Below are 18,517 nucleotides of genomic sequence, written 5' to 3' on the forward strand. Positions count from 1 at the left end.
CATTAATTACAAATTATTTTTAATCTTTCTCTCTTCCTCAGTACTTACAACTAGACAATCTCTTTTCTTCTTCATTTTCATTCATTATTTTCCATTTTATTTGTCACTACTTTAATTCAGGCGCTGAATTTTCAGCATATATCAACACTATTAGAATAGCCTCCTCACTGCGTTGGCCTTTAGTCCTTGTCTTTCTTCAGGTTTCATCGTGCCCTCAGATTCATTATCCTAAAATATAATTTGCTATTTTTTGAATATGCTAAAAAAAATGACTATGGCAGACAGAGCGAAAGTTTCATCCAGTGTAGTTGGAAAAGTACTAGATGAAAAATTGGAAAACCTGAATTTTTGTGGTTAAACCACACTCAGTCTTTAAATAATGACATGTCCTTAACCCCTCCAGGTACCAGATTTCTTATCTATTCAAATGACTAAAATAAGCAGTTTTCAAACTTTCTATTTAAAGTTTTTGAACTGTAATGGATTGAGATGTTGTAAATGAATAAAAGAGATTTTTTAAAATGAAAATTATTACTCAAGAGTTTACCAAGAACCCTTAATTCTAGAATGGGGGTGGGGGTTTGAGTCAGATGCAGAAATAGCTATTGTAATGTTTTTGGAAACGATGAAGACGTTACCTAAGGCATCCAAAGTGGGATTACAGAGGAAAAGACAGTGTTCAGGCAATGATTTGGAAGTTTTGATAACTAGTTGGAGGTAAAGAAGAACAATAAAGAGGATAAAAAGAAGAGTCATTTATGTCATGGGTAACTGATTATATGGAGATTCAATTTAATTAGAAAGAGAAAATAGAAGGAATTTGGATAGGGGAGAACTGAAATGCTTTGGTTAAAAGAGAAGGAAGCCAAGAACCTCTATGATTGGGTGTCCTCTCATTCCTAGGCACCATCTATGGCCCTTCCACAATACTCCAGGGATTCAGGGACTTCAGCATGAAACCACTTTTCAGTGGGATAATTTCACAATCTCCTTACAGTTTTAAAATTCTACCATCTGTTAGCTAAGAACTGATCCTGTGTTTGATTTTTCTACTCTAGTTAAACAGCTCAGCTTAGTGTTCCTTAAATATACCTTATATTTTTCCAACTTCATCCAGTTTCTCTGATACACCTTCCCCAGCACTTCTCTTATCCAAATCCTAGTCATCATTCAAAAGCCAGTGCACATTTGCAGCATTTAAACCTATATAGTATAGAGTTATTATCTGTTTACACTCATAGCAGTTAACTCTTCATGTACACAGCTCGTATACGTTTCCAAACAGATTATGAATCCCTAAAGGGGGAAATTTTTATAAATCTTTGCACCTACCGTAGCTTCAATCCAAGTAATTTGCACATAAATAGGTTTTCAAAAAAAAGTTAATAAACAAATGATAGAAGTGACAGTGGGAGGAGGCAGACAAATGCCTCCTCCCTGGTGCATCCCTGGTGAAACCCCACCTCCAAGACAAAGACAGTTTAAAGCCTGAAAGCCAAGCTAAAGGTCAAACCCACAGACTACCTTGAGAATCTGTCTTCCCATTTGGTACATTTTTCTCTGCTTGATTCCCAGCATTCAACTATTTTACATATACCTACCCTTCCCGAACTGGTTTTTTACACTGTTGTGCCCCTTCTTGAGTGGTGTCTTTAACCTTTTTTGCATACTCACAAACCAATCAGAATGCATTCCCCTATTCTGAGCCCATAAAAGCCCTGGGCTCAGCCACACTGGAAGAGAAACCACCTGACTGCAGGTGTTCAACCACCCTTGCATACTCTCTCCACTGAGAACTGTTCCATTGCTCAACAAAATTCTTCTCCGCCCTTCTCACCCTTCAATTGTCAGTGTATCATCATTCTTCTTGGATGTGGGACAAGAACTCAGGAACCACCAAATGCAGGTACAAGCTATAACACAGTTGGGCTGGGGCATGCCCAGCCAGCCACAGACTGAGCTGGTGTGCAGGCAGGCCGAGTGGGTGGACCACTTCCTGCGGCAGGCAGCATGGTCAAGCAAGACCTGGCAGGGAGGTGGCATCACCAGCCAGAGGTTCCCAGCTTGCAAAGTGACTGAGGAAAATATGTGTCAGAAGAATGATCCTAAATTATGTCTACCAAAATCCCTTCCCTCAAGGATAATCCTCCCCACAGCATAGTTACATTTGTTAGTAGTTGTGCTCTTGTCTTCTTTAAAAAGATATTAACAGCCGGGCATGGTGGCTCAAGCCTGTAATCCCAGCACTTTGGGAGGCTGAGACGGGAGGATCACGAGGTCAGGAGATCGAGACCATCCTGGCTAACACGGTGAAACCCCGTCTCTACTAAAAAAATACAAAAAAAAAAAAACTAGCCGGGCGAGGTGGCGGGCACCTGTAGTCCCAGCTACTCGGGAGGCTGAGGCAGGAGAATGGCGTAAACCCAGGAGGCGGAGCTTGCAGTGAGCTGAGATCCGGCCACTTCTACTCCAGCCTGGGCGGCAGAGCGAGACTCCGTCTCAAAAACAAAAAAAGATATTAACAAATGTATACATTTTTAAGGTTAAGTTTGACGTTGATAAGAAAAACTTTAAAACCACCTTGAAAATATCTGTACCTTCTTTTACAAGAGATTCTGAGACTTTCCTTCTAGAGAGTTTAAAGCACCTGATCTTCGGGAACTGATAATATCTATTTACTGTGGCTGGCTGCAAAAAATTCCTTGTATTATAAGAGTAGTTGTGTGTGATTTTAAACCCAAGAGACAATGGAAAGCATATGGCATATATGTAGAATAAAATAAATTAACACTAAAAATAAATGCAACAAAATTTATAGACATTTCATGAAGTCTGAAAGTAGATAACCTAAGCTGGGCGTGATTGCTCATACCTGTAATCCCAGCACTTTGGGAGGCCAAAGCGTGCAGATCACCTGAGGTTGGGAATTCGAGACCAGCCTGACCAACATGGAGAAATGCCATCTCTACTAAAAATACAAAAATTAGCCAGGCGTGGTGGCACAGGCCTGTAATCCCAGCTACTCGGAAGGCTAAAGCAGGAGAATTGCTTGAACCCGGGAGGCAGAGGTGTGGTGAGCTGAGATCACGCCATTGTACTCCAGCCTGGGCAACAAGAGCAAAACTCCATCTCAAAAAAAAAAAAAAAAAAAAAAAAAAAAAAAACACAAACACACACACACACACACACACAAATAACCTATTCTTGTTAGTACAAAATAGAGTGTCACATCATTATAGCTCTATCCATTATTTCTGGCTAAGTAACTATTACTTATCTCATAGTATACATTCCATCAAAGACACAGTACTTGAAATTGTGAGGCTTTTATTTACTTAAAAAAGATATAAACCTCTAATTTCAGTTGCCACCCCCATCAAAAACAAGAGAACACAATAATTCAAATCTATAGCTTGGGGTAAGTGAAAGGTGAGTTTTGCTAATGATTTTTTGTTTCTTTCCTTCATACCCAAGGAAAAAGAATAAAAGTAAGAGATATATTCACTTTTCCAAGTTGCCCAAAATACAATCATTTTAAATGAAGCTGGATAAAAAGTAAAAAGTAAAGAAGTGGCTATAAAAATGTGACTCTACAAATCTAAGGTATTTAGATACACTTTTACTTAAAAAAAGCTTTAACTTATTTTCTGTGATTTCTACATTTTCCATAGTAAGTTATAAATTTTATGAATCTTACATCTCCAATTACAAGTTAAAAATGCATGCTATTTTTGAAAGAATATCATGTTTTTTAAATTTTTTGGTACTACTGGCAGCAATCACAGGCAGTGTAACATCAGCATGAAAATAGTAAGGAATAAAGATCTTTCCATTATCATCTTTTCACATTTACCAGAAACTAGATTATAATTTAAAAATATTTCAGTGAGAGAAAGGGGCTTATGATGTTTGTTTAAAATACATACTTTGAAAAAAAATATTATTTTTACAATAAAATGAATTTTAAATAAAGTCATCCTGTTCTGTTTCTCTCTTTTCCACATTAGTTTCTTCATTTATTTCTTTATGGATTTCAGACATCCATATCTATATAAAATTCTAGTCTTACAATATAAATAAATTCTGGAAATCTATTGTACAACATAGGGCATATGATTAACAATACTATATTGTATACTTAAAAATTTCATAAGAGGGTATATCTTATGTTAAGTACTCTTACCACAAAAGGGAAAAAATAAAGCAAAAAGGGGAGAAGAACTTTTAGAGGTGACAGATAAGTTTATGGCATTTGTTGTGATGATGGTTTCATGGGCGCATACTAATCTCCAAACACATCAAGTTTACACATTACATATGTACAGCTTTTTGTATGTCAATCATACCTCAGTAACGTGGTTAAAAATAAATTTTAGAATGGCTCAAAATTACAACTATTCAGTTTATGGATGTCTCTCAATATGTGCACATACAAAAAACAACAGATGTCTTTCATAAGAAATGCTAAATGTCTGTGCGTGTAACATGGTAAATTTAAATTTTATTTCATTAAGTTTTTAGTTTCCAATCTCAGAAGAGTGATTAGAACTCACTGAAAGATGAAATTTAATCTGTTTTAAAGTAACTTTCCTGAAAATGAAATAATTAATAATTGCAGATATTTGGAAAATACAGTAATATATACAGACAAAAATAAAAACCACGTATCCCAATATCAAAAGATAGTCATTTTAACATTTTGGCCTATCTCAAATTAACATAATTATTTATTATTTACCTCATTATGCCTCCAGTAATTCTTTTAAAAAGTAGTTTGTCAATATTCATTCAATCTTATAGATAGGAAGTAACTATAAAATAATAAGACTAATTTTAAACATTTATACATGCAAGTGAGCATTTTTAATGCTAAAAATCCAGCTACTGCAGAAAGTATTTTTTAGAATGCTTCCTTGAGTACTTTATGTTAAATTATTAAAGTATTTTAAACTTCAGGAGGTAAACATATTACCATTATAGAAGTAATTCTGTAATAAATTCAAATGCAGAATATAACATTCTAGAATTTTACTAAAATCTTATTGTTTGTTCCTGTGCTTTCCATTGTCTTCCCCAAGTCTTTCAAACTATTATATTTACATGTTAGAAATAAATTTGTTAATCATTTTCACAAATTATCTACTATTAAGAATTTAGGAAATCCTATTCATGAAAATTACCATAGAAGAAATTAATGTATTTTTTAAAAATCCAATTGTAATATAAAATCATGTAGGTCAAACTATCTTTTCACCAACCTGCAATTAAAAAACAAATCAGAGATGTATTACCATGAAAAGAAATTGGTTTTAAGATGTAATGAAAATGGCATCCAAGAATAAACCAAATCTCTTAAAGTATTTAAATTAAAATTAAACATCTGATATAATGTGCTAATATTCATGATGAGTTATAAAATTCAAATACTGATTTTTTTCTAAACTATATTTTCTAAGGACCAAATTACATGGTAAGGGGTTGTTCCTCCTTTAAAATCTACTCGAATTTTACTCCTACCTCTGGCTAATGTTCATTTCCAAAACCTATTTAACTGTATTTCTAAAGGTAATAAATGTGAATACTTTGAAATTTTCAAAGTGTCTTATGAATGCAAAATGATGATGCCGATGAAAGTGACTATGACAACAATGATGATGATTTATTTAATGCTTTTAGAAAGAGCTGCTAAATTAGTTCACTTTTCCCCTTAAGATCTCCATGTTGAACAGTAGGGTACATCTTTCTACAGAATGTAATTTTGGAAAAGTATTTATATGATTAATTTCTTAAAATGTAGGCTATCAAATATTGTATCTCCTTTAAGAGTAGAACACTGGCACTCTCTAATGCCATCTAGTTGTCAAAATTAGTGGAGACATCTCCCGTAATTGACAGGCCAAATCAAGGCATGCATCTCTTAGTGTAAGGAATAGATGAGATGGGGTACCCCACCCTATCCAATTCCTCATATTCTTCATGGGTGGATCTCTGCTTTATTTCTTCTGTCAATCAACGGTAAAAAAAGAAAATGAGGTTGTTCAGATAAATCCTGTGTCCTGGGCCCTGCCTTAACTACTTTTTCTCTACTTTTTATTTGCAGTAGTGTCCCTTTCACTCACATTGTTCCCAAGAGCTATTGTTCAGTGCCTATCAAGCTTTATGAGTACAATCAATGTCAGATGAGGTAATCACAAGCACTCTCACTTGAATAAGGTTAGTACACATTTAAAGAATTGCACAGTCCCTGTCAGGTAACCAAGATTTTCACTTCCCACAAGTCTGCATGCTCTTCCTCATGCTATTTTGGAGGGTATAATTCTTCTGTCCATTTCTACTTTTCAGTCTAAGGCTGAATTATTTTCCTTGGAGGAACAACGTCTTTTTTCCCTTTTGAGCGCTGGTTCTGGTTTTTAAGGCTTTTTACACAGAATGATGCTAGCCTCTACAAACTTCACAAGTATCCCTATGGTTAAGTTTTAGGTACTTACTATCAGTTATTTCCTCAGGCTCCAGCCCCAGTTCACTTCCTCCCAACCAGGAAAACTGGATTTCCTCCATCTTAAACTCAATCTGTCAGTCTTTTATGGTTAGTTCTGCAAACATGTTTTCCCAGCCCCTTCATAATACCATCTACTCATTCTTATCTTTACTGTTTTTTTTTCTTTTCACAGTTCTACTTTCTGATAGTATCAGCTCTCTAAAATCAGATTTGCAGTTCTTCTAAAAACAATGCTCAAGCCAGAGACACTCCACTGCTGTTCCTTAAGATTTAAAAAAAAAAAAAATTACATTTTCATTTTTGCACAGAATCTTCTACTCTCTTGTCTGGTATTTCCTTTAATCCACAATAAGTTTTATTTGGGGAAGTGAATTCAGTAAGGAAGATATTTAGCCTTATGATATACAACCAAAAGTTACAAAAGGAGAAGAACAGAGTATTTCTATATTTAATCAAAAATCTTATGTGCCAGGGAGGAATTTATCATTTACAGAAATCTTATAATGAATGTTTTAATAGAATAAAAAATTACTATATATTTAATTTTCATAAAATCTGAAATTTCACAAATCAGACATGCTTAAAGATGAGAAATTTCTTCAATAGCTTAGAATTAGGCCTATGCTCTATCCTAAGCTTTAACAAGACTCAAATGCCCCTTTCTATTTCACATTTAAAGTTATGAGCCTACTCTTCAAGAAAAAAAAGACCAACCAATTTCTTAAGTACCAAAACAACAAATGAGCCAGTGTATTTTTTAAGAGCAGTGGTTACAAAGAAAAATGACAGTATAACTTCGTAAAATTGTATGTTAACTTACATAATCATGGAAGGCTTTTGCTTCACTTGAGTGTTCACATGTTTCACGTCTCTCTGGAGCTGCACAGTAGAGATCCCAAAATACACTAAAAAAGTAATCATGGTAGCATTAAGAAAACCATACAACACCAATATGGGAAATCACAATTCCAAAAGTAGAAGGCATGTTTTTCTTTATACAAAATGTTTCATCTTCAGAACAGATATTTATTTGAAAGACTTAAATGCAGGCAAGTCTCTTCATGCAATAACAGTGTTACCATCTAGTCATCTTTCAGAAATGCTAAGTAAGACTTTCCTAAAAAAATAATTTCATAGCAATAATTTAAAAATTGTCATTCTTATAACTGGCTGTTTACGTGATATAAAACACTTGATTGGAGTAGCTGTAATACTTTCCACTATTTTCCCATGAAGAATAGAAACAGTAAATAATATCCCAATTTAATAATTAAGGAATAAAGTGGTCCATTGATGTTTTTAAAGATAATTTTGTTGTTCAACTCATAGGCCAATACCCTGACCATTAAATTACATTGTTTAAGCAAATATATTTTCTTAAAAATGGTACATTTCCCTGCAATTACCAAAATAGTTTAGTAACTTTGAAAAGCCATCCTAATACCTCTTTTTTTCTCCTATTCAAGAACAGTGGGAAGTGAAGCAAACTGTTGGGGGGAAAAAATCATGCTCCTTACAAAACATATGGCTCTGGTCATCCTTCCATTACTAAATTAACAATGAGCATAAGCAAGGATTCAAAAATCAGAAAAGCAAATGTTTTAAAGTGTTGGTTATAAATAAAGGCAATTATAATTATCAATAGAATTATTATTTTTATTCCACATTTCCCACTCTATAAAAGTGGAAGGTAGATTAAGACAAGTAGGTAAGAGCACAGGCAGTGGAGCAGGACACATCTGAGACAGAGTCAGACCTGCTGATTACCAGCTGTGACAGCCCTTGAGCAAGTTGCTTAAGGAAATACAATTTCCTCCTCTATAAAATGGGGTTTTTGAGAAGATGAAATTATGCCATATATGCACAGTGTCTGACATATAACAAGCATATTATCAATAATATCAACACTATAATTAATTTGCATAAAAGCTTAAAATGCATATATATTTTTAAGGCAGGTCACTGTGGTGAGGGCACAAACGATGAGGATAAAACAAAACTTGGTAAATTGAAGCCAGACTTTTTGTTTCTACCTTCAAAGATTCATTTAGTCTGGATCTCTCTCTCTTCTCAGCTAGGAGAAAACATTCTGCAAGCCTTACAATGCAAAGTTAAGTTCATAATTCAGTAAAGTAAGATTACCCTCAGCGGGGAAAAATGTGAAAAATTGAGTATCGACATTATTTCCTTTTCAATTTCTATAATAAGCAGTAAATACAGAGAAAATAATAAAAATAAAATTAAGTAAATTTCAATATTGGCCGGGCGCGGTGGCTCACGCCTGTAATCCCAGCACTTTGGGAGGCCGAGGCGAGTGGATCACGAGGTCAGGAGATAAAGACCATCCTGGTTAACAAGGTGAAATCCCATCTCTACTAAAAATATAAAAAAATTAGCCAGGTATGGTGGCGGGCGCCTGTAGTCCCAGGTACTCGGGAGGCCGGGGCAGGAGAATGGTGTCAACCCAGGAGGCGGAGCTTGCAGTAAGCCGAGATAGCACTACTGCACTTCAGCTTGGGTGACAGAGTGAGACTCTGTCTCAAAAAAAAAAAAAATTTCAATATTTTCAGGAGAGTGAAAGTAGTGAAAGTTATAACTGAAATCCTTGCAGTCCTACTGGGAATAATCAGAACTGTAGATAAACAAGGATACAGCTAAAAGTTTTTCACCTAGATCAGGTGTGTTATGCATTACAGTGTATTGCAACCACGTTCTTAAAGAACTTCAAAGATGTTAAAACCAAAGTTTTGTAATGTGGTCTTAAACTGTATTTAATCAAAGAATATTATATGCAGTATTACATGACAAACAATATAATATCTCTGCTTCTTTCCTAATTTCCCTAATTTCCACTCAAGTAACAGAAGACCTCTCTTGAAAATTATTCCAATTACATTACTTTTATAATTCCATTGTAGTACTTTTAAAAGATTATCTCACACAATGGACTGAGGGAAAATAATTTATTGATTTATTGTTGGAGTATGCCCTAAGAGTTATTAAATAAACATCAGAAATAATTATTTCTAAATATATAGTTAAATTAAATATTTATCTTATAATAGTAACATTGTTCTACTTCTCTTTTTATGTTTGTCTTTATGGATTTACTGGAAGGTCAAATGTTTGTAAGATCAAGCTTAGAGATTATAAAACAAGTGACTAAAACAGGATAATTTTATAGGTGGTGTTTCTGAGAATCCTGTATTCCTTATACATGATCTTGTTTTACATAGGCAAAGAAATAGCTCCTTTAAAAATATGTCTCATGGCAAGCCTTGTGCTAGGTAGGTCCCATATTTTAGTGTCTAGGACAAGTGTGTATTCTTTTCCATACATTTACAATGTCTATTCTATCATTTTAAAGATCAGTAAATCTTCAATTTTAAAAAAGCCGTACTCATCAGCAAAGTTTCATAATTAAGTCTATTATAATCTAGGATATGTTATGACATTTAAATTATAAAATTAAAAATTAAATACAAATTTAGTTTTAGTGCTATGATATTCAAGTTTTAACACATGCCCCATCTATTTTATTAAGCATATGTATGTTCTTCCTTCTAAGAATCACAGGTAGGAAAGACATTTCAAAATTTCATCCTTTTTAGAAAGTTCAATTATATTTTGCCTATTTATAAAACAAGGTTGAGAATCCCTTATCTGAAATTCCAGATAAGGACCAGAAGTGCTTCAGATTTAATTTTTTTTTTTTTTTTGGATTTTGAAATATTTTAATTATACTTATACTTAGTGGTTGAGCATCCAAAATCTGAAAATCCAAATTCTAAAAGGCTCTAATAAGCATTTCCTTTGAGTTTCATGTTGGCACTAAAAAGTTTTAGATTTTAGATCTCAGGTTTTCAGACTAGGGATGCTCAACCTATATTGTGACTGGTATAATACCATCCTAATATTTGAGAACAATTGGCCATATCATAACATCAACAACAAAGGCTGCAGTAAGACCAAAATACATTATTTTAGTCCACATTCTGCAATTAATCCATGCTTGGTTTTGTGAGCTAGTAGACAAATTACTTAATTATAATGTTATAGCCTTATTTAGAAAATAATGAGGTTAAAACCAGAAGATTTCTATAAACCCTTCACGAATAAAAAATGTAAAAACTATTTTCTTCTAGTAATACTCAAATATGCATTAAATACCTGGTCTATATAATATGCTGCCATACACTACCCGAGAAAAAAAAACATATGTAATCCATGGCACAAATGTAACTGTTGGTCCAAAACTAGTGATGAATTCAAAATTGCTTGCTCACTTGCCCGAAACTGCTCACTTCACCTAGATGTAGAAGTTATATAGCATATATAAAAATTTCACTAATATTTTTAACAAATGCTTTTAGCTGATATCATGACAATGTGATGATTAGTATACAAAAATGTAGACTTATCTCCTAGAGAAAGAAGTAGGCCTTTTCGTTTAGGTAAGTTTCATAGCAATACTTGATTTGTGCTTATGTGGAAGGATTTTACTGATGTACTTTAGTAAGCTATTCTGACGATCCGCTGTACTTGTTCCTTGATCTCCAAGAGGGCCAAGGTCAGAAAATTTTGAACCTCCAAAGATGCAGACTTTGCCTCTCTACAACCTGAGATGCTGGTGACTAAGGAGCTTCTCAGTTCCTCTAATCCTACAACTATTAAACATGAAAGCAGGCCGGCGCGGTGGCTCAAGCCTGTAATCCCAGCACTTTGGGAGGCCGAGACGGGCGGATCAAGAGGTAAGGAGATCGAGACCATCCCGGCTAACACTGTGAAACTCCGTCTCTACTAAAAAATACAAAAAACTAGCCACGCAAGGTGGCGGGCGTCTGTAGTCCCAGCTACTCAGGAGGCTGAGGCAGGAGAATGGCGTAAACCCGGGAGGCGGAGCTTGCAGTGAGCTGAGAGCCGGCCACTGCACTCCAGCCTGGGCGACAGAGCGAGACTCTCTCTCAAAAAACAAAAAACAAAAAACAAAAAAAACCCATGAAAGCAAATATTATCCTTGAAATGTATTGGGTTCATCATCATGAATAATGATTCAGAGTTTTATACAGTCTCTTTATTCCTAAGCAGAAACAAGTGAAAATTTTATATTTTACAAATGAAGACAGAGACTGAACACAGAGAAGCAAATCTTACAAAGTATTGAAATCTTTGATCTTATATCATTTATTATCATTACAATCTTCCCCTTATAAATCAAGAGAAAATACTGCATTCCCAAGTTGAAGATTCTCATCCAAACACTGTATCTCTTTCTATTCCTGAGGATGTGAGTTGAAATGACTTAGGTAGCTTGCTAATATCTCAAGGGAACACAGAAAGCGAAATGGTTGTCAGAGAAGTCTACAAGGGTGAATAAACATGCCAGATGTGTCCCAGAAGATGGAATGCTAACATAATTATACAACTTATGCCACTGGCCAGATCTAGGACTACCTGAAAACAAAAATTTTTTAAAAGACAAAACAAAACAATAAAATGCCATGGAAAACAATTTTTCTGAGGAACAAGCCACGCTGTTACAAGTTCAAGTCTTAATAACTAAGGAAGTCATTTGTCTTTGTCCCAAAAATATATCAATGAATGTTAGTTACTGACAATCTCTATTAAAGAAAACTATCCATTCACAAGACCAAAAACAGTTTCACATGAAATGTGTATGTACCTGTTCTTCATCTTAGAACCTCCCCAAATGTGTAACTTGTATTAATATTATAATACCTTTAAAAATTGAAGTATTAAATTTTGCTTCATTTTTATAAAATTCTCACAATACTCCTGTATTAGAAATAAATTTCTATTTTAAAATATAATAAAGATAGTTACCATTATTGACTAAGTACTATGTTCAAGCATCGTACACAAAGTATCACATATTCAGCATCTAATCCTTCTAATTATTATCCCCACTTTGTAGATGAAGGAACTGAAGCTTAGATTAAATTAGATTAAATAATTTGCCTAAAGTCACACAGTGGCAGAGCTGGGCTTGAGTCTTTTAATTATTACAGTATTTTGCTTCTAACATGAGTGTGGTTTTAAGAATTCTTAATGCAAGACTCCTTATTCTGATTGCGGGCAGGTTTCTACAGTTTCAGCAGTCTGAGCAGCATCAACTATTATAAGAGTGGGATGGATACCTGTCCCAGATAAGACAGTGAGCACATTTGTTAGCCTACCTTTGACCCCATGCCCCAGCTCATTTTCTGAATATCCTATGGCAACCACCCCCTTACCCTATATGCAGCTGCCAGGGATTCGTGGATGCCTCAATATAGACATGACTCAGAAAAGAAAACTTTTGAGTCCCATTTATATACACTGCCTGGAATTAGCCACTCACAATGCTCAAATGGGAAATGTAATTAATGACTTATTAATAGTGGGACACTGAATTCTGCTCTGTGATTAAGAAATATCTGTTACTGAGATGAGCACTGGTTACAATTCAGGAATTTGAATTCTAACTCTAAATGTGACCTTGGGCAAATAGTTTTTGATTTATGTAAAAAGAGAAAATAAATGTTATGTATTTTACAGTGTTTTATACAGAGACAAAGACATGACATACACAAAAGTAATTTTAAAAGAAACTTAAAGGTACTAAAAATATTACAGAAAAAGTCTCATATAGCTAGTATAGTGAAATAAAAAGAAGTTTTCTAATTAACTTGAGTAACATTTGCCTCATTTTTCTTTCGAGTCCTTCACATTAAATGAAGATTCCCTCAGTTTTTTACAATGCTCTCTCCCCACCAAATTTTCCTCTGTTTTCCACATGCCTTCCTCTTCTTCCATGCTGAATTTTAGTTTTATTCTCTATGGCCTATGTTTTTCGCCTTCTCTCTTGCTAATACTTTTCCTCCCTTCTCACTCTTATCAGCCTCCTCCTTAGCCCCATTGTTACCTACACAGTCTTATATGATGCTTAGTTTAACTCAACTCAAACAGTTATACCTTGCCTGTTATAGAAAAGACATAGAAGATGAGTAAAAACCAGTAAGCCAATTATAAATATTATACCATTCTAGTAAGCTAGCTAACGCCATTGCACTTGTTTTCCTGTGGGTATTTGGTTATTCTTAGCTATACCTGATATGATTCATTAGGTTCTAAAAAACTAGAGTGCTAGCATACTACAAGATTCAACTTTCCACTGCCAGGTGAAAAAAAACAGAATTCTTAGGATAATCTTACATTTTAATTTATTTTCTCTACAATGTTATATATATTTGATTTCAAGATATAAATACAGGGAACCAAAGTCACTTTAAAAGGTGCTTTATATTTTTATTTTATTAAATAAAAATGAGGTATCGGCTGGCATAGGCTAGTTGCAGTGGCTCATGCCTGTAATCCCAGCACTTCGGCAGGCAGAAGCAGAGGAAGGTGGATCTCGATCCCAGGAGTTTGAGACCAGCCTGGGCAACAGCAGCAAAACCTCATCTCTACAAAAAAATACATTAAAGTAGCTGGGCATGGTGGTATGCTCCTGTAGTCCCAGCTACTCAGGAGGCTGAGGCAGGAGGATCACTTAAGCCCAGGAGATGGAGGCTGCAGTGAGCTATGATTGTGCCACTGTACTCTAGCCTGGGTGATCCTGTCTCAAAAAAAAAAAAAAAAAAAAAAAAAGAGGTATTTGTCTGCTTTCAAGCTGCTGATAAAGACATACCTGAGACTGGGTAATTTATAAAGGAAGGAGGTTTAATTGACTCACAGTTCAGCATGGCTGGGGAGGCCTCAGGAAACTTATAATCATGGCAGATTCACATGGTGACGCATGGAGAAGAATGAAAGCTAAGCAAAGGGGGAAGCCCCTTATAAAACCACCAGATTATGTGAGAACTTACTATTTCTAGAATAGGAAGGGGGAATTGCCCTCATGATTCAATTACCTCCCACCAAGTCCCTCCCACCACACGTGGAGATTATGGGAACTGCAATTCAAGATGAGATTTGGGTGGGGACACAGTCAAACTATATCAAGAGATATGAGAGTTATAAAAGGCATCATATCAAGAGTTATAGTTTCTGCAATTAAAACTTGAAATAGAAAGTTTTTAAAAGCCTATGTTTTAAAATTGCACAAGTAAAAAAACATATTAACATCAGAAGAAAGAAGCTTATTGGCATTTTTGTTTCTGGAACTAATGTAAGAGTTGGGAATGTTTAACAAAAAGTACAAACAAGAACTAAGTTTTCAAAGGGGATGTGATTCAGTTAAATGTATTATAAACTGGGGTACTGAGCATGGGGTAAACTAAAAAGGAAAAGAAAGTGATTAGGGAAGTCACATTAGAAACAAGGGAAAAAAGCTCCAGAAAGTAAATCACATAAATTTCTCTATCCTATATTAAAGGCAGAAATTCCCCTCTTCCATTCTGAGGTCTTTGCCTCTCGTCTCATTGGTACTTTATTCTGCTTATTTTGCATATGTCATATGTATCTCTTTTTCGTACATCTTCAAACACTCCCACTCTTTGCCAACTTTTCCCGAGTCTACTAGTCTCTGCCTCTTTTCTCAACCCTCTTTAATCCATCTTTTTTTTTTTTTTTTTTTTTTGAGACAAGGTCTTGCTCTGTCGCCCAAACGGGAATGCAGTGGCGCAATCTCGGCTCACTGCAGTCTCCGCCTCCCAGGTTCAAGCGATTCACCCACCTCAGCCTCCCAAAGTGCTGGAATTACAGGCATGAGCCACCATGCCCGGCCCCTCTTTAATCTATCTTTATGTTGATGCCAAGTGAGTGTCTAAAGCCACAAAACTGATCACATCAGGGACCCCATTTAAAATCTTTGGGCTATAGTCCCAAATCCTTAATATATGCAGGACTTCATAATCTGTCCCCTCCTTTTGTCTCTTTATATTTTATCACTTCCTAATACTGGACTTATAGATGAACTCGTCCATACCAAACTACCTGTCATTACTTGAGTGTATGATCATCCCTTTTGAGATTTCACATGACTCCTCGCCCCAATTACCCTTCTCTCACTCAACTTTCAGCTCAGCTCAGATTCACTTTCTCTATGATGCCTTTTCTAACTCTCCCAAACTGAAGTGAGTATTGTTCCTGTGTTGCTATTATAACCAGTACATAGTTCTTTTTTAAGTTTATTTCCAACTTTATAGAGGTATGATTGACAAATAAAAACTGTATATATTTAAGGTGTACAATGTGAAGTTTGGATATACATATACTTTGGAAAATGATTACCAAAATCAAGCTAATTAACATATTCATCATCTCTCACACATAATTTGTGTGTCTGTGTGTGTGTCTGGTAAGAACACTTAAGATCTACTCTCTCAGCAAATATCAAGTCTATAATACATTATTATTAAACCAGTAGCTATTTCTGCCTTAATACTTCTTTTTTTTTAAGACGGAGTTTCGCTCTGTCGCCCAGGTTGGAGTGCAGTGGCGCTATCTCGGCTCACTGCAAGCTCCGCCTCCCGGGTTCACGCCATTCTCCTGCCTCAGCCTCCTGAGTAGCTGGGACTACAGGCACCCACCACCACGCCTGGCTAATTTTTTGTATTTTTAGTAGAGACGGGGTTTCACCGTGGTCTCGATCTCCTGACCTTGTGATCCGCCCGCCTCGGCCTCCCAAAGTGCTGGGATTACAGACGTGAGCCATCGCGCCCGGCTAATACTTCCAAATTGTTTATCTTTCCTACTATTTATTTCCTTGAGGGCAACACGGTTTTGCACTCTTAAATATTTGGTGAAAAGGCTTAAACAACAGAACAATTCTAATTTAAAATATTCTATTAAAAAATGGAAATGAGAAGAAGTCTTAAAATTAACAACTGGTCCATCCAGCAGGGACTCTTAGGTTGAGCAAATGAGCAAGCAGTAAGTTCTTGAAGAATACATGTTATCCTAATCATGTAGACCTCAACAGCAGCAACAGCTTTCCTGGGCAACATAAAAAGGCAACAATTATTATAGTCCTGAATCCCTAACCTAGAGCACAGATTATGAAGTCCAGGTCAAAAGAGTTAAGGATAAGAAATCAGGCATCTGCTGGATTTAAAGCCCATGGTAATGGCTAGCTAAACACAATAATCAGGGCAGCTTAAGATCTGGGCATTTTTCTGAAAGATGAAATCCATAGCTCTCATCAGTTCTCAGAGGACCCCATGACCAAAACTATTCAGAATCATTGATTTATATAGATGAAGGAGGCACCTCAAAGACTATGTCAGTAGCTTTAGGGGAAAAAATATAAATCATTAAAAAACTATACCTATATATTTTGCATGTACTAGATTTAAATTGAACAAATATAATCTAAAAATACTTATGTGCCCATTACTTATTTGTTTGATATCTCCAGCTAAGTACAAATTAAGTTACTTAAAATACGAACGCCATGGAAGAAGGGATCCCCTGAATCTAACAGCCACAGAAAAAGGAAAAAAAAAAAAAAATGGCACATTTAAAAGCTGCACTGTCTGACAGCTGAGGTAAAAAAAAAAAAAAAAAAAAAGCTACAGAAGCAAAAAGCCAAAGTATTGAGTAAGTTATTATCAAACACCTACAGTGTAGGAATAAGTTAAATTCATGAGAAAGCATGTAAAAGAGAAAGAGGTGCAAGAAACAAAAATTAATGCTATAATAGAAAACTCTTAAAATCCTCACTTTGTTAACCCACTGATCCAAGAGCATCAGACTCCTAAAATGGTCTCTTATGCCATTTGTAGACTTCATTGGAAACACACAAAATGAAAAGGTGTCAACAGGTGAGGAGACTCAATTACATTTGGAAAAAAAGTTAAGTATTGACTGGCTAGATCTGGATATCATAAATACTGTATAAAAAGACAATTTGACTTTTATACTATTATACAAAATGCCAGTCTTACACCCCAGGAAAACAGCACAATGATGATGCTTAACTGTAGTGAACCGTTGGAACAACTCTGAACCAAAAGACCGCACCTGTTCCTGCCCTACATACATGAGACAAACAGGGGAAACCCACAACCACAACTGACCAAGTGTGGGTTGCACTCACCATGGGACTTCTAGTACGGCATGCTTTCAGGAGAAAGATTAAAAACACGACGGCATTAAATAACGTTCCAAGGAAACCACGTGCACGGCACTCAGAGAGATTTTTTTCTTTTAAAGATGCTAAGAGACGAGTGTATATGGTATTGAGTAAGAAATTCTTTAATAGAAGAAATAGAAAAAAAAAAAAAAAAAAACCACCTAACTTGTCCACGCAAATACATGGACTACCAATTGCTGCTGCAGAAAAGTCACATTCCTGGGCATACTGGCGTCACTATGCATTTATAAGCTACAATATTAACTAGGATTTAAACAATGCCTGTCAATATTTTATGTGTGCTCCTACTCAGTTCTTTCTCTGGGTCTATTTAGAATTATTTCAAACTTTTCTTTAAAGACTATCCTTCACTCTCTTAAAAATTCATCACCACCATCATCACCACCACCACTACCCTCAGTACCCTCATGTTCTATTTTGCAGAGGGAAAAAAAAGCTATCAGAGTAAGAACTAATTTTTTTGAACCCTAGATCAATTTGACTCATCATCATTTTACAGATGGTAAAACTGAGACTGAAACAACAAAATCTTGCAGAAATGATAAGTAATGGAGCTGAGATACTGAATCCACATGTTTTCCTTTCTCCTTGCCTCATCCTGCATCTCCACAAACACCATGAACATATTGTAGAAAATTGGGAAGATAGAAGGGAAAGCTCTACTTACAAGTAATAGAAATACTTGCAGAAAAAAAAAATTCATCTGCAATCCCACCATATTAAAACAAAATTATTTTTCTTTGTTGTTACTCTTAATGCCCATTTATGCTACACTGTACATACAACTATGTCCTGCTTTGTTAAAATGTCTTAAACATTTCTTTTGTCATTATATAGTGTTCATCATAATTAAATGTGTAATAACAGCCTAAGAACAAATGTACTATAATTTTTATAACCCTTCCTTTTATTTGCACATT

General features: G+C 35.2%; 1 protein-coding gene across 11 annotated transcripts in view; it reads right to left on the bottom strand.

The window, feature by feature from the left end:
* Positions 1–18,517, bottom strand: part of SSBP2 (single stranded DNA binding protein 2) — a 324,484-nt gene that overhangs the window by 179,424 nt on the left and 126,543 nt on the right. For all 11 annotated transcript variants that reach the window (XR_002522615.2, XM_003899887.4, XM_021939513.2 and 8 more), the window contains exon 4: positions 7,320–7,404. Coding sequence is in view for 10 of the 11 variants with exons in the window: in XM_003899887.4 (XP_003899936.1) it covers positions 7,320–7,404 (85 nt within the window). In the remaining variant the exon portion in view is untranslated. The remainder of the gene's footprint in view (positions 1–7,319; positions 7,405–18,517) is intronic.

Source organism: Papio anubis, chromosome 5 (assembly GCF_008728515.1).
Source record: "Papio anubis isolate 15944 chromosome 5, Panubis1.0, whole genome shotgun sequence".
Taxonomy (NCBI): Eukaryota; Metazoa; Chordata; class Mammalia; order Primates; family Cercopithecidae; genus Papio; species Papio anubis.